We start from the raw sequence: 23,118 nt of genomic DNA, 5'->3' as shown, positions 1-23,118 counted from the left end.
AATCTTGTCTCTAACGAATACTAATAATTAACAAACTCTAAAACTCTAATACTTAAAAAAAAGACTCAAACTTCCACCTAAACTCATAAAAAATAATCAAAAACTAAAGATTTATAAACAGTAAAAGCTAAACTGAAACAAGGAAATCCACTCTGGAAACTAAGTGAAACTAATCGAAATAAAAACGAAAAGTCAAAACAAAATACAAATAAAACGAATTTGAAAACGAAAACTATAATAATTCTTCACAGAGCTTTTAAATAACAGACAAACAGTATCTAAAAGTGACATCCTTAGTGGTGGACTTGGCCCTTGACTTCATCAATCTACTGTTCAGTCTCATCAAAAATGGTCTCAATGAAAGCCTGGCTGCCAAGAAGTCATTCATAAGGAAGGGAAACAGGGAAAAAGGGCTGAGGTATGTCAAGTTACTGGACTGAAAATCACTGAAGGCTTTGTCATGGTCTAGTCCAAAATTTAACTGACAGCGTTGGTGACTTGAATGGCCTGTATTTGTATAGCGCTTTACTTAGTCCCTATGGACCCCAAAGCGCTTTACACTACATCCAGTCATCCACACATTCACACACTGGTGATGGCAAGCTACATTGTAGCCACAGGTGCCCTGGGGCGCACTGACAGAGGAGAGGCTGCTGGACACTGGTGCCACCAGGCCCTCTGACCACCACCAGTAGGCAACAGGTGAAGTGTCTTGCCCAAGGACACAACAACCGAGACTGTCCGAGCCGGGGCTCAAACTAGTAACCTTCCGATTACAAGACAAACTGCCAACTCTTGAGCCATGATCGCCCCAATTTTATCAACATTGACTGAATTATGAATGCAGCATCAGTACCATCAGATTGTTTTTGTTCACCATGTAATACCACCGGAAAATATTCTGATTGGCAATTGCTAAATTTTTCAGCATGACAATGACCCAAACCCACTTCCAATGCATTAGAAGCATACCTGGATAAAAAATAATTAGTCATGGATTGGCCATTTTGATGTGTTTTTGTAACTTGAATTAATTTTTTCCACCAGTTTGTACAGTACTCTGTAATATGTTGTATTTCAAACCTCATACAGGCATGCATCGACTCTGTGTGCTAGTATAGTTTTTCTTTTACTCATTTCAGTTTTCACCATTGTTACGCGGCATTAGTGGAAGATGGTCTAGTGACCGATGCACTTTAATTTCTGTTATTGTTGCAGTACTGTGTCCTACTTGGTTATTTCAGTACACAAGAGCTTTAATATGTTTTGGCACATTTTTCTTTTGTACTTGTAAGCAGTCCTCAAATGAATAAATGAACAAATCAAAAGATGCATCTTATTTTCCTCATTTGTCCTTTATTGTTTTCTAAAACTCAAATAAATGATACTTTTTTTAATAATAAAACTCAGAGCCAAAAATAAGCTCACTGTAGAATGTAAACTAGATCAGGTGAAAATAAATAGTTGAGGGCAAAAGTATCATGATGGCCACAGTGAAAACAAACAAACAACTTTTTACACTTCTTTTCCAGCACAGTGTGTGGCTCTGAGTCTTTTTTTCTTTCTGAAGGCAAATTCTTTTTTTACAACTCCTAAATGACATATTAAGATTTTTTTTTAAAAAATGCATCACAACAGCCCTAAAAAAGCATGACAGTGAAAGGCAGTGAGTTTCCCTACACCGAAAACACAGTTACAATCAGAGATTGGTAAATTCTGTAGCAGATACTACTCTTTTCCCAAACTTCCCTGATTATGGAAATTCAAAAAGCAGTTGTGGTTACGTGAGATACAAAGAAAGACACAGCACTTGAGGCATAACACTCGTGATGTCCTCTGACACTCCCCAAAACGGCACCTGCCCCCCTCTCCCTCTCCAAGCTGCTCCGGCCAGTGACCTGAGCCGTCATATCGTGTGGCTGCGTCTGGCAGAGGACTCTCCTCCACCAGGATGGGACTGCGGGTTTCATTTGTTGTGTGAACCTCTGCTGCCGGCGGCTGGGGAGGAACTGAGTCTTGGGTATCCGAGCTACTAGAGAAGATCAAAGCCTTGGACACTTCCAATCTGAAAGCCATGAGAGTCAAAGGTGGCACGGATGCTCTGAAATCCTGTCGATACAGGAGCCAGGAGTTTACCAAAGCCAGATCAGTGAGGTACCAGAGCACTGCTTGGGGCCAGCAGCTTGGTACAGAGGCAGTGAGGGGAATTGCATAAAGATTTTTCAGTTCTCTGTGGAGACGGGCCGACATCTGGGCTTTCTCAAAGTTTTCAATGAGAGAGGCCGCGCTCCTTTGGCCATTTCCCGCAGTAGAAAGTATGAAGCCACAATGGGATCTGCGCAGCATCAACTTCCCATCTGAGCTCACAAACTCATCACCGATCTGTCCTCGAGCCCCTCCCACCCTGCCTGCTCCATGAACCCCAGCAGCTAAAAGGCGTTCGAGCATCACAGGGGTGGACAGTTCCTGTTTGCAAAGGAACACCATACTACCTTCGGGGACCATTTTTTCTACAGCACCTTCTTTGTCTGAGAGATCCACCTTAAGATCGACATGTAAGAGTAAGCCGTCAAATCCAATTAAAGCAGTGTTGTAGAGAGACAGTTTGTTGTTGTGCACCTTCCCAGTGAGAGGAAGTGGATATTGGTCAACTGCATAATCGCCCTCTCGTCTTAATGACTGGCACCCTGCTTTGAAACGACACAATAATGGCTGAACTTTCCACAGGGGATCAGCCTGTTTTGAACCATCTGAGCCATTTGCCTCGTCACCACATTGATCACTATCACAAGTTCCTTTGTGGGGATTAGCGTTGGCTGGATACTTTGAAGAAGTCAGCTTCAGCGTGCGAGACAGCTCGAGGAAACGGGACAACGGGATGGCTTCAGCAATCAACGGCACCTTAGTCAAGTCTTCCCAGTAGAGCTTTGCACTGGGAAACTAAGAAAGTAACAATAGAAAAAAAATAAAATTAGGTTTTAGCATCTAACCAAGACTGAGGTAATAATTTCAGTAATCAGACAGGCAGAAATACAAACCTTCAAAGTTCCCATTGCGATGTGGATCCCAACAAAGCGTGCAACTTCCCTGACCGTGACAGCGTCAGGCATGTTGGACAGTTTATTTGTACAGTTGGCAAGTTCTACCCAGGTATCCCAACCAAAATACTTAGAGAAGTAATCAATGGGCTCTCTGGTTCTGTTGCCATCTCTTGGTGCATTAGACGGGATCACGGATGTTGGCAAACTAAGGGGAGAATAAAGTCAAAAGAACATCAAGAGCAAATCTTACAACAGAGGAACAACAGCAAAACTAGAAAAAAAAGATATTTAGAGTTATTTCTAGGGCTGGGCCATATCATACCGTTCACGGTAAAACCGGTATAATGTCGGGCAACGATAAGAAAATGAAATATCGCGATAGAATATGGGTAAAACGCGCATGCGCAGTGCCTTTGTTTTTATACGTACATGGCAGAAAAAGCATGGCAGCGACGGAGAATGAGAAGGGCGAAAGCGGATTGTTGAATGAAACAGATGAACCAGACCTGGTTTGTTAAAATGGTGCAACTTCAGTGGTGTAGAACTGGTTTGGCTTTCGTCCATCAGATACACAACAAAGCACAATTTTTGGTAGAGCATGCAAGCGGGCCATTGTTATTACCGTGTTTTTCGGAAAATAAGTTGCTCTTAAAATCCTTTGATTTTCTGGAAAAAAAAAAAAAAAAATCAACAGTGCCCCTTATAATTCTTATGTATGAATTCTGGTTGTGTTTACTGACCTCGAACCGATTTTATGTGATACACGGCGCTCAAAAATCTGTAAAAATGTTTTAGTACGACTTTGCTAAGCTACGAAGCCGCACCGCTTGATGGATTGTCGGAGCATTACGGCTACAGTAGGCAGGAGCCCCTGCGTAGTGATACGTACTGTGCTTCAACATAATATTACCGTATTGTGTGTATAACCTCTTTTTAAGTTTGGTGGATATTATACATGGTTACGCTGAGGATATGTCAGCCAATTTCCACTGGAAATGCCTTTTGGTTAAACTGCCAGCAAAAAATTTGCATTTTCACTGTTAAATTTTTATGTAGCTTTAATGCACATAAAAAAAAAAAACAGCTGCTTGTTTAAGTGAAAATACATTGATGGTTTTTTTTTTTTGTTTTGCACTATTAAAGTTGTGGAGTTGTAAAGTATTTTGTCTTGCGTAAATTATATCGTCAGTTATATTGTTATCGCAAATTTTCAAATATATAACGTGATGAATATTTTTGGCCATATTGCCCTGCCCTAGTTATTTCTATGTATGATAGTTTTGTAGACTCAAAGAAGGTCTTACTGTACCTTTGCGATGTGTGATCTGACTGTTGTGCACTGATGGTAGAGGTCTTGGAGAAATAGGCCATTACTTCTGCTTCTGAATCAAGCTGAGGATCTGACAATTCAAAGCCACCCACATCCTCTTCATCGGGACTTTGGAGGAGAAACTCATGAAGATCTGGTAGGTGCTGCCACTCAGAGTCTGACACAGCTAAAGGACAGGTTTATTATGTAAGAGGATCATCTTAAGTTTTATTGACATCATCAATAAACAGCTTAAGAAAGTCTCTCAAATATAAATACTAATCATTCCACAAAAGGGAACAAACCTTGTTGCTCGATGACCTCAGGATCTGAGAAAAGACCTTTGACTCTTGTTTCCTGATAGTCTGGTACAGAATGGATCGATTCACCTGTTTAAACAGACTCAAAATTAATATATAAGCCTTTATATAGTATTTGGAGAATACCAAATATAAAAATCAATAAAGTCAAGCCTCTACCATTTCTATAACTGAAAAATACTGGCGATCGTCAGTGCAACCCCTCAACCTGCTAGTAGACACACCTATGTCATCAAATCATAGGATCAAAATCCTATGTGGTCCTTGTCATCACAATCACAAAACTTTCAGAACTTACTCTGACCTTGGTCACTGAGATTTGAACTCGTCCACAATTTTTAGTAGATGCACCTATGTCATCAATTTGAAAATCCTAGATGACTTCCTTCTTGAGTTATTGCACTCATAAGATTTTCAAAAATCTTGATCTCTGATATTGACATTGAGGTCACTGAGATTAAAGTCACCTGAGATTTTTAGTAGCTGCACTGACAGTAATAATTTGAAAATCCTCATCCCTACATTCTCAAGTTACTGCATTGACCAGATTTTCAGAAAAGGTGACCTCTGAACTTTAGGCCAAGGTCACCAAGATCCAAACTCATCCAAGGTTTTTAGCAAATAAACCTGTGGTACCAATTTGAAGCTACTATGCGGTTTCATTTTCGAGTTATCGCATTCACAAACTTAGGGGTCAACATTGCCCGCCCATCCAGCAGGGTGATGACAATACCCCATCAGCCTATTACGACTGAGGGTCAAAAATGGTGGATTTCAAAGTAAGTGGAGGTGGAGGTCGAGTGAGTTACTTACGTATATCACAATCTGCTGTTTGACTTTCTGTCTGATTTGCATCGTGGGATCCCTCTGGGTTTCTGCTGGTCCCAGCAGATTCTACTAGGACCTCTCTCTCCTCCTCCTTTATTGGATAGAAAATGCACTGGCTGGTGTTGAACTCTGGTAAGATGCAACAGTCCGTTGTCCTCTCCCCAACCTCTACTGCTAAAATACAAATCAAAGAACATGATTTAACATGGCACAAGAGTTATACTGATTGCGACCACTTGTACACTGAGGTTTTAAGTATCGAGCTAGTATCAGAAGGTGATTAGCCATGAGTGGAAGCAGAGGTGACAACAGCTATACTCTGGTCTACCCAATAATCGGAAATCCTGTTACTGTCAAAAAACTAACATTTGATTTACAAAAGAAATCAAGAGATACTGTGCCAGGTGGTATGCAGACTGCAGAAATCAATAGTTTCAAAATTACATATTGGTTGAGAAACCTTAATACCTACTTGGGATGACTGTATTTTCACTAAGTGCCTCTACATTCCAGCGGATGTGTCTGCTGCCATTTGTGGCTGGAACATCATTCACTATGAGGCTGCTTTCCTCTTTCACCAGAACAGTCCTTATATCGCGATGATGCAGCGGCTGCACGCTTGCAGTCTGTCTATTTTGACTAGTGGATGCCGTCAGTGGTTGATTCGAACTGTTCTCTTCAACCTTGATCTCATCATTTCCAAGAACTTGTACCTCATTTTCAGTGATGTAGCCCAAACCCTGTAATGAAAACAATTTCTTAAGTATGCAGTGTTGAATTCTATCTAATTTGTCTCACTTAGTTTCTGAATCATCTTTTTCCGCTTGTGTTTTCAGGCTTTTCCTCTGGGTGGCTTTTCTGGTGAACTTTCAATGTGCGCTCTCGGCCAAAGCTCTCCCCGCAGGTCGGACAGGCAAATCGGCCATCGGCGTGCGCCCGGGACATGTGGGCATCCAGCTGCTCTGGACGGGCAAAGCTCTCTTCACATTCTTCGCAGGGGTGGGCTTTCCGTGGGGCGTGCTTCTCCTTCTTGTGAGCACGGAGCTGAATCAAGCCGGGGAATGTGAGGTCGCACTCGGGGCATGGGTGCTGACGGGGTGGGGTCGGCTCTGCTTTAGGTTTCTTCTCCTTTGCTGAAGCCTGACTCTCATCCTCGGGAGTTTTATCTTCCGTTTCTGACTTTGCTGTCACCTTCGAGGGACGGCCACGCTTTGCTCCGCCTGCTTTCCCTTTTTCTTCCGCTGGGGTTGCCGTCGCGTCTGATGTGCTGCTGGCCTTTGCGGTCTCCTCGTTAATGTCTGCTTCCTCTTTCTTTTTCCGCTTTCCCTTTTTCTCAGCACCTGCCGCGTCTTCGGCCTTGGCAGGCCGTTTGCGTTTCTTGACAGATGAAGCACTGCTGTTGCACTGCTGACCTTCGGGGTATTTCTCCTGGTGTGCTATCAGCTCTGATTCAGCTTCAAATCCCTGGCCGCACTTCTTACAGCGATGAGTTTTTGTAGAATCCTCTGGCTGTTCTGTAGTCTCGACATCTGGGCGTGGATGCTGGGTCAGGCGATGAGCACGCAGCAGTCCGGCACTACGGAACGTTTCATTGCAATCTTTACAAACCATCTGTTTCTCTGGGCACACCTGTCTTCTATGGGATCTGAGCTAGACAGGGGAGATGTAAATGGTTATGCACAAACATTAAGCACAAATACATAAAGCTAGAAACTGATTCATTCTGCTGTATGATCTAAATTATACTAACTTCAGAGAACGTTTTAAAGCTCTCTTTGCAGTGAACACATTTGAAGGGCTTGTCATCCTTGCTGTGTGTTGGCTGGTGCTGCGTCAGTTCCTCAGACGACAGAAATGTGCGGTTGCACACGTAGCATGTGAACAATGTGTTTCCCTGAGAAAAGATGACCAAAAAGAACGGGGAAGAGAAACATTTAAAACCTAAAGTTGCTATTAGGGACATGGAGTTGTGAAGGCTCTTTGAGAGAAAAATAGGCTTCTAATCACTCAACTGGAATCTGGCACCTTGAGTGTATAATGTGAAAGCTATATAGTGTAAGTATGTCTGTGAAGGTCCTCAGTCATCCAAGTCATCGTAGTCTAAGGAGCTTGGAAAGAAAAGCGTCTGGACTTCTTTAAGTTGCTTGAAGACGTTTCACCTCTCATCTGAGAAGCTTCTTCAGTTCTAGGGTCAAATGGCGGAGACTCACAGTTTTAATCCCTGTGGGAGTGTCCCCCCCAAGAGGGACAATGGGCCCCCTAACCATCTGTCTTCTCTATCCAAAATGTGAACATTGGCATCCTCAAAAGACAGATGGTTTGAAAGAAGCCATCTATGTCCACTGTGAAAGACCATTTTTGAACAGAGGCGGTGGCTTACGACACTGTCTGCCATCTATAATCCAGTTTGGAGATCCCTTCCCCGACGCCTTAACGCCCACTCACATCCTTGGCCATTTGACCTCAGTAAGTCACATGACAGGGTGGGGCTAGGTTTCACAGTGGGTTCACCCAAAACCTTGGCTGATTGTGATCCACACCCGTTTTCACACCTTGGTTCATGTGATTACGTAAATGATCAATAGGGGGTCCATGACCCTCTTGGGGGGGACACTCCCACAGGGATTAAAACTGTGAGTCTCCGCCATTTGACCCTAGAACTGAAGAAGCTTCTCTGATGAGAGGTGAAACGTCTTCAAGCAATTTAAAGAAGTCCAGATGCTTTTCTTTCCAAGCTCCTTAGACTATATAGTGTAAGCTGCACTACGGTGTTGTTACAGTGGGTTGGACAAGTCCCGATTTTTTTTGCTGCAGCCATTTTCAAAATGAATGAGGATGGGTTAAGACTGAGGAAGTCTGATTGTGCAGGCTTTTACATGACAAAGGGTGCACAGGGATTTCCAGATGGCATGATACAGAAGATCACTAATGGACAAAAGAACCATAACAGCACGTAATGTAATGTGCGAAGCAACTAATGAGGCGAACACAAATGGGACATTACTGGCCCTCGGAATGCTAACATTTGCAACACCAGGGCAATGTGTGCAATATTCTGCTTGGTGCAAGATGCTACACACATAGGCTGAACTTAAAGGATGATCTAGTGACTTGAGAAAGTGATTACTCTTGATAAATTGTTCTCAAACACATGGGGTGTTTTTACAGATCGATGTTCTTCAACATAAACTGGAACATCCCTATTTCTTAGAGTAACTTTATCAACCAAAGGGGGACTTTGTTTATGGGTCAATGGCAGCTAAAACCACAAAAAAAACCTCAAATCTGCAGTTTTAAGTTTCATTATTGCAAAGTTGGAAAAGAAATTAAAAAGAAAAATCCCAACTTTCCATCATTAAGCAGGGTTGAACTCTGGTGAATAGATTAAGACACAAAAAGCTCATCAATTTAGTTAAAAATGACACACTCTGTTCTTCTCACCTGCTGAAGCTGCTGCTTGTATTCCTCCCGGTGGCTCTTCTTCATGTGTCTCTCCTTGGCTTTTGCACTGCAGAACGTGATGAAGCACTGGAAGCATTGCAGGTTTTCATGCTGGTCTGAATCCACAACAGATTTATTATGTGTTGTTGCTTTCAGGAAGCTGATTTAAAAGGTGTGATCGCTGCATCACTCACAGGAATGAACCGAGGGAGCCGGAGGTCCATTCAGAGTGATGGGTTTGTAGGGTTCTGCCGGCTTTTCCGGGGGTGGATCTGGCAAGCCCCGTCCCATCACGATCTCCTTTATGTTCAAGATCTCCGAGTCCATGGTGCGATGTTCGCTGTTCTTCCTGGAGTCAATTTAAAAACAAAAAAGACACGAAACAAAGTTTAATTACCACGTGGAACAAACACTAGCTTAATAAACAGCGGGAAACATAACAGCGCCAGAAATGCAGATATGTGCTCATTACGTTAAGTTCAACAGATGACTATACAGAAAAATAATCGCCTTACTAATTAGGTTGGTTGAAATAACGCCAATGCAACAGTCTTTAGAATCATCAGCGTATAAAACCCAAAGGCCGTGAAACCTCTATACAGCTCACTTCACTAAAAAAGCATTGATATATCCACGCGGTAAATTGAGCCTGTTTCAATTACAGATAACCGCCTTAGCTAAATGTTTACGTTAACGTTAATAACAAAAGTACCGTGCTAGCTCAATACTAGTTTACAGGTTGGCGCTGACACCGACTCCCAGAGAGGACCACAGAGTTTCCGTGTCCCCCTTTTTTACATACCAATTTTTTTTAACTTATCGTGTACGTTTACATGCATCTACCGCGAATCAATACGAAACAAGCTAAGACCTAAACGAAAGGCAAATAATTCGCTACAAGCCATTACCTCTAGATGTCGAGTGTACGGTAGCGAAAAGTTGACAGTTACGTCTTTTCATTGGCCCGGAGACTACGGTGACCGTAGACTCGGTAGACTCTGGCCCAATAGGAGCGCTGGCCCACTGTAGACTACCAATCGTCTTTCGACGGAAGTTGCGTCACCAAAACAAGAACACGTGGCGGGACAGAGACTCAACCCGCAAGTCATCTATGTTTATGGAAACTCGCATTTCTTTTATGTTTATGCTAAGTTAATGACTCTAAGACGCTGCTGGATTTAACTGAAGTTATACGCGGCTGAATAGCTTATTTAACTCTTTTACTTTATGGTCGCGGAAAGGCTGCGCGTTAGCCAACATCCCATATGTAGCCTTTTCAGTGGATACAACTGGTGATGGCAACACTAGCAATTCTTCTTGTATATCCAGATGCCCCTGCACATCGTCAGCAGACCGAGTGAGAATTATGGTCTTCCCTAAACCTCCACAAGAGCTGCTCACCCGAGTCGCTGCAATCACTCACGCACAGAAGCTTCTTCGAGCAGAGGGTATCCACGCAATGCCTGGGAAAGCTGGTGGTGTTTTCCGTGACACCTTACAAATGATGTGAGATATATGAAGAAGTCAGTGTATCATACTAGGCAGATTTACTGCACTTCCATTTACTACACATTTACCCATGTGTGTCTATTGTCAGTATATGTTGCTCGTCGTAAACTTTCTTAAAGTTTGCAACCATTACGATGATATTGTTGATGGTAACGTGTATGATTCCAGCATATCTGACAGGCATTTTTGACTTTTTGTACACAACCAGGGCTGGACTGGGACAAAAAAAATCGGCCTGGGCATTTTAACTAGGCCCACCAAGTATTATAGTACGGAAGCGTAGAGCTGCCACCCAGGCAAAAGAAAAATACAAGTGTATCACGTTATAACGTGAAAAGTTTATTGTTCTAACAAGATACTTTTCCTGTTTGTACAATATACTATCATGTTTGTACAATATACTTTTCACGTTTGAACAACACAATATCACGTTATTACAATATACATAATTATCACGTTCGTACAATATAAATATTATATTGTACGAACGTGATAATTATATTGTTTGAACAATAAAGTTTTCACGTTATGACATATATTTTATTGTTCGAGCATGATATATTGCCGTAAAACTACGGAAGCGTAAAACATAGTGAAGTGGGTGACAGTGCAGATCAGAGTGCGAGAAAATGGCTCGTTTATTGGAATTAATTAAGTTCTATTTTATGCTTGGATTGAGGCGACACTTAGAAGAAACCTAAAACGCATGGGACTGTATAGGAGAAAGAATGAGTCCGATCCGATTGAGGTGGCACGATTTCTTATTGATCAACTGGAGGGACATGGGAGGCTCCATGGATACAAACTACACCACCTGAACTGCATTCAGGCAGGTTATGTTGTCACGCAGAGTACTGTGAGACATTTACTGAAATATCTTGACCCTTACGGTGTTGAGCAACGACGCAGAAATCGCCTAATGCGACGCACGTATGTAAATCCTGGACCAAATTTCATGTGGCATGTTGACTCCTATGACAAACTGAAGCCTTTTGGAATCTGTATAAATGGAGCTATTGATGGCTTTTCGAGAGTTATGATTTGGCTTCATGCCTATTCAACAAACAATGATCCCAAAGTCATTGCTGGATATTTCATAGCAGAAGTTGAAAAGAGGATGGGAACACCTGCTAGGATTCGCTCTGATTTGGGAACAGAAAATGTCATAATGGGCGAGATGCAACGATTCTTGCGCTGGACTATGGATCCGAACGTCAGAAACTGTTTTATTACTGGATCCAGCAATCACAATCAGCGTATTGAAGGCTGGTGGGCCTTTCTGAGACGACATCATGCTCAGCACTGGATAAATCGTCTCCAGGAACTAAAAGACCATGACTGCTTTTCTGGATGTTTTTTGGACAAGCAGCTCATATTGTTTACGTGCCTGAACGTCATCGAGGTATGTAACCATGTTTATATTCTTTTAATGAGTCATTGTGTGTGTGTGTGTGTGTGTGTGTGTGTTAGAGAGAAAGAGAGACACGGAGAGAGAATAAAAAGTTTGCTTTAACACCCACCATGCACATCCCTATTATCACTGCGTTCAGGATATGAAAAAATGCATATTTCACTGGCCAGAAACATAAAATCACACTGTCTAAAACAATTCACGTTTAATAATTACTTAAAATTTTCCACAGTATCACGTGTCTACCACTGTTATTCTTGTTGTTGAGTATTTTTGATAAACTCTGTTTTTCTGACTGTCACTGTGTGGTGCTTTTGATTGATTGATTGATTGATTGATTGATTGATTGATTGATCGTACTTTATTCATCCCGAGGGAAATTGGGTTAAGGCTGCCAGCCGTGCCAGCGCTGTTTTGGGTAACATGTTGAGCCAAGAGAAATGTGTTCTTTTACTGATATGAGATTTTTTAATTTTTAATATTTAATAGGAAGAGCTGCAGCAAGTTGCACATATGTGGAACACCCACATAATACGCAGAAGCAGAAATGCAGTTGCTCCAAGTGGACGTCCGATTCTCATGTACACCATCCTTCATCTCTTTGGAGGACAGGATCATCTGAAAGAGGTTTCTCGGGAGGCAGTGGATGCTTGTAAGCAAGAATGTCAACAGAGAGGACCTTATACCTGTGATGAAACCGTTTTCAGCTTGTGTTGCCTTATAATGTCAGAGAACTTCTTACTTCCACCAAGCACAGCAGATGAATCCATTGAACTGTATCTCTTCCTGAGAGCCTATATACTGAAGGACTTATAAACCTAAATATAATTGGGATTTGGGAATTTTTACACACATATTTTTTGGTACAATGTTTTATTTGTGCAATAAACAATAGAAAAGACAATCATTATTATTTTGTTTGGATTTTCGGTTCAAGATAGTAGCAAGCAAGCATGTCTAAATATGTTTAACCAAATCTGCGTACTCCAGTGAAGAATCAAAATTACAGCAGGTCCTTGTATTAGTATTGCTTTTCTTTTTTTAATATTTTGACTGAGACATTTATGCAAAAAACAGGTGTTTGCTTCCCATCTAAAGAAAACATCTCACACCTGTTTATTAATTGAAATGAGAACATTGAAGTAAATGCTTGAATACGCAAAATGTTTTAAAAATAAATCAGTAGAAAGACTTGCATTGAATAATCTCAACCTTTTGGCATTTCCAATTATTTTTTAACTGAATTTCTATTATATCTGATTTCTGTTTTAAGACTGTCGAAAAAACATTTTTTAAACTGCTGATCCTATACATTATCATTCATGAAATATTGTTTTCAATTTTACTGAACACATTGTGCAACTGCTATTCATCCACGAACAGTTTCTTGTAAACTGGTAAATGTAAAAATTCTGCATTATTTAATAATTAACAAACACTGTTAGATGTTAACCTCCCTTTTATTTGTGTTCAAGGAGAAGAAAACACGGACTCTTGATAAACACTACAAAACTTAACTTCTGTGCCAATTTTCCGTCTTTTATTCCAGTCAACTATTGCATCAAACACATTGCCTTCCAAAGTTATTCCCTTAAAATATGTTCTAAACAAATGACTGGTGGAAAGGTAAAAAAATATACTTGAAAAGAATTAATATTAAGTCTTTTGAATTATTACTAAACAAAACATCCCCTCTAGCAGACATCTTGTATCCTACAAAACTGTACCACAGACCTGTGGAAAAGGACCTTGACACATGATAAGAACTAATAATAAGCATAGTTCACCTCTTGCTGCTAACCATATGAACTTATTAAACCTAATTAGTTAACATTTAAACTAGTAAAACTTTTAAGTATGAAAATTTAAACTGAAATTTACATTTTTCATGGTGGAAACAAATTGATGTTATCCACAATTTTTGAAAATAAATTCAAATATGAAAAAAAAAAACCTTTTTTTTTTGGGGGGGGGGGGTTACTAATAAAACACTTCCCTGAAATTTAAGCTCTTTCTTTTTTTATACAATGATGTGTTCCCTGTTTATGGGTTTAACAAACTTTAGAGCTTCATAGCCAGTCATTGTTAGTGCAAACCTTTCATTCTTTGGTTTAAACATGATGGACTTTAATCAAGCTATGCTGAACTCATAAGAGCTTTTAGCAGCCAAAACATTGTCCAGTTCATTTCGTAGTTCTGGGTAGGACGTGTATGTCCATGGTAGTTCCAGAAGAGGGCCGCATGTGTGTGCCACAGGTCGTCGTGCCAGTCCATCCACAGGCGTGAACAGTACCTCAACCTTGTCAACACAGATGACATCTGACCCAGTAAGAAACCTGAACATCCTTCTAAGCCCTGTATCGTCAAGTCCTCTGATGTACTGGTGCAGAAATCTGAAGCTTTGCTTCTCTGCTTGAGTGGTGGGAGAGGCAGTAAGCAACTTCAAAAGCTTTCTCGTTGTTGGCTTTTTATCTTCATACATTTGTAGGACATCTTGTGGGCTTTGAAAAGCTTCTTTTAGGAAGTGGCTTGCAACTAAGGACATTTTCTCTGCGGCATATGCTGGTTTTTGGATTAATTGTTTGTGTGCGACTTTCAGAAGAAGGCCTTTTAAGTTCTCTTTGGTTGTAAGCACTGATACATCCAGGCGATCCATGAGATCCAGCACTTCATCCCTGTCTTCATCTGAAAGATCTTCTTTTAGTGCCCTTGTTATCAGATCCCTATCTGATTGACTTAGGTAAAAGAGAAGACTTTCAAACAGCAGATCATCTGATACTTGATTCTCACCGAAGATGAGTGCCACTGTGAAAACAGGAGCAAGGCGACAAGGGAAATATCCATGGTCTTGAAATCCCTTCAGTAAAATTCTACCCATGGATTTCCACTCTTCTTCCTGCCATTTAGGAGACAGTGATGGCACTCTGTGGACAACACAGCTGAAGGAGAGGAGTTCAAACTCTGACCAAAATGCAGCATACACATCTCTTGATACGCCATCTGCATCAGCTCCTTTTTCATCAATGTAGGTGTATTTTAGAGGGTGTATGAGGAGTGCTGGATCTTTGAACTGGCTGATCATCTCCTCCAGAATAGTAACCCTGTGAAGTTTGATGGTAACACAGACAACATCATATGATCCTGCAGAGCTTATTGCTTCATTGCTTATAGATGTATCTGGACTACTGACTGCTGTGTTTGTTGGAGGAAGTGTAATGGATGTGATGACCAGATCATCTTCCTCAAACTGCAGGAATGGTTCATCTATTAAAGTGTCATCAAGTTGACAAGACAGAGGCTCTCCAAGGTAGGGTCCAATCATTACCTCAGATGTGTCTAATAATACATCTTCATCAGCATTCCTAGATTCTGATGATGAGATCACAACAGTGTGAGAAGCTTCTTCATCTCCTTGATGTGAGTCAGTCAGTTGTGTAACATTGTTTACATGTGTTTTCTCTCTATCATAAACTTCTTCATCATCTTCATCATTGGAAAATCTTCTTGTGCACAAGTAAAATCTCAACATTCCCATTTTAAGTGCTGAGTAGAGTTCTCCAACTGTGACATCTTCATCAAAAACGGCCTCTTCCTGATAGTCTAATATGTCATGACTGAACACCTCCCATCTTCCAAATTTGCTTTTTCCACTTGGAAAGAAAAGATCTTTAGCATACTGTAATATGTCAGCTTTTTTGGAGTCTTTGGGCACATCAAAGGTCCTTGTTCCTCCTCCTCTGCGCTTTCTCACTTGCTTACCTTCATGGATCCACCCTAACTCAATTTTTCGAGTCTTTTTCTCAGCCCATTTGTTGTTTTTTGCATATGTTCTTTTTCTCTTAGAAACAAATGCCTCCTCATGATCAGGTTTCTTCTCATTTTCATTGATTCCCATCTTTTCCTTCAATTTTTCGAGCAATGAGTTTTTTCTTGATTCCTTAGTACTTGCACCACTGTTTTCCAAGCAGAACCGTCTGGCAGCTATCCGATCACCATATGTTGGGATGTAACCAGACAGGGTCTTGTCATCCATGAAATCAATCACTGTGGCATCAATCTGTAATAACAGAGATATTTATTACTATACAGAAGGACAAGGTATACCTGCTGCCACACCACATGAGGTACCTCACTAAAAAAATGTATGTACATTTCACATGTGTTTTGATAATTGTCTGTTATTATTTTAGTGGCAGCCATCAATATTTAGCATTTATTCTTTTCCTCTCTCTATGCCAGCAACATTAATGAGATTCTCTAACATGTTATTAATAGAAATATTACAGTATATACAACGCCCACTTTTGAAAAAGTAAATTAGTATTCACGTATCTTTCAGTTGCACAGAGCACAAAGGGTTGAACTCACTGGTTTTTTAAATTGAAGCCAAATATCAATATAAACACAGTTTAATTCATTTGTTTTTAGATAAACAAGGAAACATTGTGCATCACATAATATAGCGATATATTTAAGAAACCTGGAATCTGCATACGGGTTAAGTAGTAACATGTGGTCATACAACGACCCAGTTTTATACAGCGGGTTAATTTGTTTTACATTCTCCATTCCATATAGATCCACACCTATGCAGCCTACCGTTACGTCCTTACGCAGTCAAAGCGAGAGAAGCGAAAACCGCTGTGGTTGCTAACTTAGCAATATGTCACATTTTTAGACGCTGTAACTTCGTAAAAAGCGAGTTTTACAAATTTCCCCCTCAAGAGAGCACTTACGTGTTCTTGTAGCATTCGTAAGAGACAGTCCTCAGGTACACCACGATTCCGAAGAAATCTCAGAAGTGGGCTATCAGTGTTTGTGTCCTTGTTGAAAGCAGGGCATTCAAAGTTAAGTGCCAGTTCTGAAGAGCGTGAGCTCTCCACAACTACCATGGATTTGGGTTTCCGAACGCAACACGTTTTACGTTCTTACAATAAAAAATGTTATTGTAATGGTATTTTTTTTTACGTTTGTACAATATATGATCACGTTCGTACAATATAATATTTATATTGTACGAACGTGATAATTATGTATATTGTAATAACGTGATATTATGTTGTTCAAACGTGAAAAGTATATTGTACAAACATGATAGTATATTGTACAAACAGGAAAAGTATCTTGTTAGAACAATAAACTTTTCACGTTATAACGTGATACACTTGTATTTTTCTTTTGCCTGGGTGGCAGCTCTACGCTTCCGTAATTATAGGAAAAGCCATAAAGCCTTTGAATAAAAACAAATGCTGTTGTGACAGGGATGTACACTGTCATGTTGGTATATATGTATGATTTCTCTACATTTTACATCAGATAAAAACTTTGGCTGTAAGATTCAGATAATTATTTATTAAAATCTAGACATTTTAAATGAGAATAAGACAGAAAAGTATTTCTTTGTGCCCCCTTTCCCTGTTAATGCCCCACCTGGCCCCCTGGCAAAACTTTGCTAGACCCGCCCCTGCACAGTTACCAGCTGTCAGCTACTTAGAAAAGGATCCTGGTGTTATTTGTCTCTCAGAAAAAGTTCATAACTTTCCTTCAACTCATTCATGTCACCTAAAAGGTAAACCTGTTTCTCCATCACCTGTTCAGCTCTGATGATTCAGTAAGGACATCTCCTGGTTTCATCTTCATGCTTCCCTCTCACCAGGATATCCAAACAGATATCATGACCTGCAGCTTTTAGGGCTGTGGCTCCAGCAAACATCAGCTGATAATAGAAAGTAATATTTAATAAATTCTAACAACAGTTGATCAAGGTTAAACGTGCTGCCGTTGTTTAGCGCAACCTCAGCTGGTTTCCTCTTTCTGGCGCAAAGTGGGCGATAAACAAACAAGAGAGAAAAGCCGATCAGCTGATCATTGATCAGTTTCATGATTGAAGTAGTATCAGGAGAGGGAGGGAGAGCACAGCCGGACCAGTGGCCACCACGGGTCTCTCCTCCTCCACCAAAGCCACCACCAAACATCAGAGTTATTTTTACACATCTGCCAGCATCTGGCCAATCCACCACCTTTCATTTTTTTATACCGTTACAAAAACAACAACAACAAAATAACCCATCGGCCCACCGGGCAAATGTCCAGCCCAGCTATGTACACAACTAATTTTGCAAAGCCCCTCACATTGCAGTCATAATCAAGTTCACTGATTGACTATACTGCAGTGCTGTTTTTGTGTATTCCTGTTTCATCGACTATAATAAAGTGCTCCATGTTACAGTAACAGTGAGTAGTGGATTCATTTAATGAAAGCCTAAGTTGGTCTTTAGTCTGCTTTAGACTTACTGACCTTCTTTGAATCAGCATCACAATAGTCCTAAAGGCACTGACAAAACATACAATTATAAATAAATAAAATCTATAGAAAGAGAAACATGTTTGATATGTTTTTTAAGTTACACACAAATAGCATTCTCCGCTAACAGGCTCAGAAGACACAACTATATAGAAACACAGAACAGAACCAAAGAAGCAATGTGTACAATCACGTGACAAAGACAAGTTTGTGAAGTATTTGTACAACACATGCCTGCAACAGCTTCAGTGTTTCCTGGAATTGATTCCGAAACACCAACAGAGTTATTATCTCTCTGTTATGTCAGTCAATTTTCCCCCAGATATTCTTGGTTGAGATCTGGTGTGAAAGCCATGGTATATGATTCACATCATTTTCATAATCAATTATTCAGTGACCCCTTTTAAAATACTTAGTCACAGGACAAAGATAATCTCTCATAGCAACTTTGTACTGATTGTACAACTCATTTCTCTTTGACAAGTGGACCCTAACATGGCAGCAAAGTGCAACAATGTCTCTCTGTGTAGGGGGTCAAGAGTTCAGGGTATGCCTTTAATTTCTTGCCTGTCTGTAAATGACACTGTAATGGTATGATTAATCCTTTAGATTTTACCAGTATAAAAGTGAAACAATTACATTGTCTCATTGGTGCAACCTGAAAGACTCCTCTTACAGCTAGTCTTTGCACATTATAATAACACAGAGAAAAGAAAGAAATTCATTCTCAATTTCTGTTAATTACAGGGTATTTTCCAACCTGTTTTGGTTCAAAAGAGCCAAAGTCCTATCGGCCATTCATTACGCCTCACTTATGCATCTTTGATGAGCACCAAATCTCCCACCTTGAGGTTTGCATGCTTATGTTGCCACTTGTTTCGGCTCTGCAGTGTCCCTAAGTACTCCTGTCTCCATCTGTTCCAAAATGTGTTTGCAAGGTATTGAACTCGCCTCCACTGCTGTCAATGGAGATCTTTCTCACTAAAACTTCCTGGAGGGGAGAGTAGTGCACACCTTCTGGGTGCCTGGCCTCTTCTTGTGCGCCTTGTGACCACAGGCCAAGGGTCAAATACATCCAAGCCCACAAAGGTGAAAGGAGGTTCGGTGCTGATACAATCAGGAGGCAGATCTGCCATTCTTTGCTCAGTTGCTCTCTTCCTAAGTCTGTTGCAGATGATACAGTTGTTGATAATCTGCTTGATTAGCCTCCTGGCTCCTGTAATCCAGTATCAAGCAGTACAGACTGCACCTTCTGTGAACACCCGTCCCTGATGCATTACTCGCTGGTGATGGTATTCTACTATCAACTTGGCAACGTGGCTACCACCTGGAATAATGAGAGGATGTTTCTCCTTGTAGTCGATGTTAGCGTGTTTCAGCCTTCTGTCTGTCCTCAAGTGTCCTTCATTATCACTGAGGGGACTGAGTTTCTGTAAAGAGCTTTGTTTTGGTATGTCTTTACTATTGGCAATACAGGCAAGTTCCTCCTCAAACATTTCCTTCTGCACACTTTTGATGACAACAATCTCAGCTTTTGTCAGTTCCTCTACTGTGTGAGACTGTTTGCAATGATGCCATGAACTGCAAGAGAGGTCTTCATCTTTGTTTTTGAAGACCTTCACAATATGAATGAGCAAGCTAAGGGCCCTGAGGATTTTCTTCAAAGAGGAAAAACGTCTGAAACTTTGCGATCCTAGCTGAGACCCATCATTGCTCGTGTGAGAGACAAAGCTACATATTTCATCATCCAACACGGGGTCCACGAGGTCATAGGTTTCAGTTTCTGTTGTAACACTGGCTTGTAACAAGAAAACAGGTCCTTTAAGCCAGGCACTGTCACCAAGCATGGAAGCAGGCACTGAGCATGTGCCTATATCAGCAGTGTTAGAGCTCGTAGAAACATAGTGCCATTGTTTTGGTTCTGAAATCCTCTTGATTTGCTGCACCCTGCTGCCAACATGTACATAGAACCTCTTAGTCTGGTTACTTATATAGCCTAAAACCACACGGCTGTCTGTGTAGAATTCAACTGCATCAAGATTTAGGTCCAGTTCAGCTGTGATGGCTTCGGCAAGCTCTGCAGCTAACACAACAGCTCCCAATTCCAGTCTTGGAATTCTATGAGCAGATTGTGGGGCCAATTTTGCTTTCCCCAGAACGAAGCCCACATGATGGTTCTGATCTTCAACATTGGTCTTTAGGAAGGCAACTGCTGCAATGGCTTTAGTCAAAGTGTTTGAAAAGATGTGTAACTCTTTTCTGATTGCTGTTGACATCGTAGCAGAAGCATAGGTTCTCGGAATATGTACATTCTTGAGATCAACAAAAAATTCTTTCCACTTATTCCACTCAGCTTCCTTTTCTCCAGCCAGTAGAGTGTCCCAGTCTAGGGTCTCATTTGAAAGTTCTCTCAGCAGCATCTTTCCCTGCATTGTAACTGGCAAAGCAAATCCTAAGGGATTGAAAAGACCATTGATTGTAGCTAAGAGACCTCTCTTTGTAAAGGGCTTCACTGTGTCTGCTACTTGGAAGTTAAAGGTGTCTTTCCTAAGGTCCCATATCAGACCAAGACTTCGCTGTGTAGGTGTCACATCAGTCTCCAGATTTAGCTCCTTAAGCCCCTTTGCACGGTCATCTGGAGAAAACGCAACAAGAACCTCAGAGCTATTCGATGCTATTTTATGCAGACGAAGGTTAGATGTGGCAAGCATTTTCTGTGCTCTCTTCAAAGCATCGTCAATGCAGAACTCCCTCTTAACAAAACATTGTGCATCTGATCCAAATTCCTCTACACCATAAGCTGCTGCATGTCGAAGGCCATATATAGCTACAGACGGGGAGGGACTGTTGCCAAACATGTGAACCTTCATGCGATACTCACAGATGTCACTGGCAGGATTGTTGTCTTCATGCCAGAGGAAGTGCAAATAGTTCTGATGGTCCTCTCTTTCAATGAAACTGTGAAACATCTGTTCAATATCAGCGGTTACTGCAACATTTTCATGTCTGAATCTCAACAATACACTCATCAAGCTATTATTGAGGTCAGGTCCAGAGAAGAGGACATCATTGAGAGAGACGCCATGGCACTTTGCACTTGAGTTGAACACAACTCTGATCTGACCCGGCTTTTGTGGATGGTACACCCCAAAGGTAAATTAATACCAGTACTCCTTGTCCACTTCAAGTGGAAGAGCCAGTTCAGCATGGTCATGATCAAATATATTCAGCATGAAGGCAAAGAAATGCCTCTTCATTTCAGGCCTTTTTTCAAGGGTGCGATGAAGAGAGGATAAGCGTTTGACCGCCTGGTTGCAATTGTTGGGAAGCTGCTGGGAGGTCCCTTTTATGCAATTGGTGCCATCCAACTGTTGCTGTCATCTATGAGCATCTCTCTCTTCATGACCTCTAGGAACAGTTTGTCTTCAACAGAAAGGCCAATTTTGTTATTGTCCTCAGATGTATCAAAGATAGTGCTTCCAAGAGTGGATACATCAACTCAAGGTGTTTCAGTGGTAGGGAAGGCTTTATGCTCAGTCTTGGACCCATAATTCTCTTTGATGAACCATATTTGGGCATGGCCTGAAATAGGATGGGCGATTGTTTTCAAGCACATTGGTGTGATAGGCATCCACAGTTGCAGGCTTGTGAGCATCACCTAAGCAGACATCACTAATGATAACCCATCCCAGATCCAGTTTCCGAGCGTATGGGGCATTGTGAGGACCATTTCTGAGCTGCTACAACTTATGGACACTAAGTAGGTCACGTTCCAGTAAAAGGAGGATCTCAGCTTTGTGGTCGAGTGGTGGGATAAGATGGGCTATTGGCCTTAGATGAGAATGTTTTGCTGCCACCTCAGGGCAACTATCTCAGCTCTGTTACTCAGAATGTTGTTAGATTAAATTATTCAATTATTGTCGGCAGTGTGACCGATGTGGCTCCATCTAGTGACTCCACTACAAAGCCTGTGGCTCTTCTACCCATCATTTCTGTCGTTCCGCCACATGTACGAAGTGTGAATGGAGACTCCGATCCCTTTATGCCACAAACATCAAAAAACTCTGATCACAGCACAACATAAGCCTTTGTCACTCGCTCTGGCTGCGCTTTTGGGAAAACCTTTACCAAGCAGATCTTAGAACAGGATCTTCCTGTCTGAGCCTCTCCACATTCTTCAGTGCAAGTCGATGTTACGGGATGCTGAGTTGTGTCTTCTGTGCCCTCCCCGCCATGACCAAAGAGGGTGCGAGACAAGGTCTACGGCCTTCTGCAGAACACGCTGGAGGCTTTTTCATGGTGTAGTCCAAAATTTAACTGACAGTGTTGGTGATTTTATCAACATTGATTGACTTATGAATGCAGCATCAGTACCATCAGATTTTTTTTATTCACCATGCAATACCAATGGAAAATATTCTGATTGGCAATTGCTTTGATTGATTTTTAAGCATGACAATGACCCAAACACACTTCCGCAGTAAAATGCAGTTAAAGCATTTCTGGATAAAAAAAAAAAAAAAAAAATCAGTCATGAATTGGCCTTCCCAGAGCATGGACCTGAAGTGGTGTGGGATCATGTTGAAGTCAACATCCAAAGTATCTAAAAGAAAGCTTGTCTAAGAGAGTTCAACCTGTGATGTAGAATAAAAGTGCTCATACCAAATGTTGACTTTCAAGCTTGCTAGAATAGTATAAATTGTTTTTGCTTAATATTCTATATTTTTTCATACATATATATATTTGCATGTTTCTGCACTTATTTCCCCTTTTCTTAACACAATACAAAGAAATGATGGGTGAGTAAAAACTTGGTTGCAAGTTCTACAAACATTTCTTCCATTTTGACGTGTATTTTTTACCACCAATTTGTACAGTACTCTGTAATATGTATTTTGTATTTCAAAACTCATACAAGCATGCATCAGCTCTATGTGCTAGTATAGTTTTTCTTT

General features: G+C 41.0%; 2 protein-coding genes across 4 annotated transcripts; both read right to left on the bottom strand.

Moving 5' to 3' along the window:
• Window positions 1-1,336: 1,336 nt before the first annotated feature.
• LOC146377191 (uncharacterized) lies at window positions 1,337-9,930 on the bottom strand. 3 transcript variants are annotated; one of them, XM_084944718.1, is made up of 9 exons: window positions 9,848-9,930; window positions 9,134-9,288; window positions 8,940-9,055; window positions 7,249-7,392; window positions 5,971-7,148; window positions 5,484-5,672; window positions 4,656-4,739; window positions 4,351-4,537; window positions 3,135-3,246 (listed from the first exon to the last, which is right to left on the bottom strand). In XM_084944718.1, exons 2-5 carry the CDS (start codon window positions 9,264-9,266, stop codon window positions 6,309-6,311), a joined length of 1,233 nt encoding a protein of 410 aa, XP_084800844.1. In that variant the 5' UTR covers window positions 9,267-9,288; window positions 9,848-9,930; the 3' UTR covers window positions 3,135-3,246; window positions 4,351-4,537; window positions 4,656-4,739; window positions 5,484-5,672; window positions 5,971-6,308. The 3 variants fall into 3 exon arrangements, with proteins under 3 accessions (XP_084800842.1, XP_084800844.1, XP_084800845.1); XM_084944719.1 differs by lacking the exon at window positions 9,848-9,930 and adding an exon at window positions 9,455-9,824; XM_084944716.1 differs by lacking the exons at window positions 7,249-7,392; window positions 8,940-9,055; window positions 9,134-9,288; window positions 9,848-9,930 and adding an exon at window positions 1,337-2,940 and having other exon boundaries at window positions 3,039-3,246; window positions 5,971-6,313.
• A 3,894-nt stretch (window positions 9,931-13,824) lies between these two features.
• On the bottom strand, window positions 13,825-16,760 carry LOC146377190 (uncharacterized). Its single transcript, XM_084944854.1, has 2 exons — window positions 16,596-16,760; window positions 13,825-15,916 (listed from the first exon to the last, which is right to left on the bottom strand). The coding sequence occupies exons 1-2, from the start codon at window positions 16,749-16,751 to the stop codon at window positions 13,991-13,993; spliced, it is 2,082 nt and encodes a 693-aa protein (XP_084800980.1). The 5' UTR covers window positions 16,752-16,760; the 3' UTR covers window positions 13,825-13,990.
• Between the last annotated feature and the right edge of the window lie 6,358 nt (window positions 16,761-23,118).

Source organism: Perissodus microlepis, chromosome 11 (assembly GCF_051167445.1).
Source record: "Perissodus microlepis isolate ML-2025 ecotype Zambia chromosome 11, ASM5116744v1, whole genome shotgun sequence".
NCBI lineage: Eukaryota > Metazoa > Chordata > Actinopteri > Cichliformes > Cichlidae > Perissodus > Perissodus microlepis.
Note: the sequence above shows the minus strand (reverse complement) of the source record. Positions and strands in the feature narration are given on the sequence as shown.

What these genes read in the sequence shown, in the direction of transcription:
- LOC146377191 (XM_084944716.1), bottom strand. Translation starts at nt 4,412, where the DNA reads ATGGCCTATTTCTCCAAGACCTCTACCATCAGTGCACAACAGTCAGAT. An exon ending in TCAGATCACACATCGCAAAG is followed by an intron (nt 3,247 to 4,350) that starts GTACAGTAAGAC and finishes TTCTCCCCTTAG; the next exon opens with TTTGCCAACATCCGTGATCC. An exon ending in TCGCAATGGGAACTTTGAAG is followed by an intron (nt 2,941 to 3,038) that starts GTTTGTATTTCT and finishes TTACTTTCTTAG; the next exon opens with TTTCCCAGTGCAAAGCTCTA.
- LOC146377190 (XM_084944854.1), bottom strand. Translation starts at nt 16,751, where the DNA reads ATGGTAGTTGTGGAGAGCTCACGCTCTTCAGAACTGGCACTTAACTTT. An exon ending in TACGAATGCTACAAGAACAC is followed by an intron (nt 15,917 to 16,595) that starts GTAAGTGCTCTC and finishes CTGTTATTACAG; the next exon opens with ATTGATGCCACAGTGATTGA.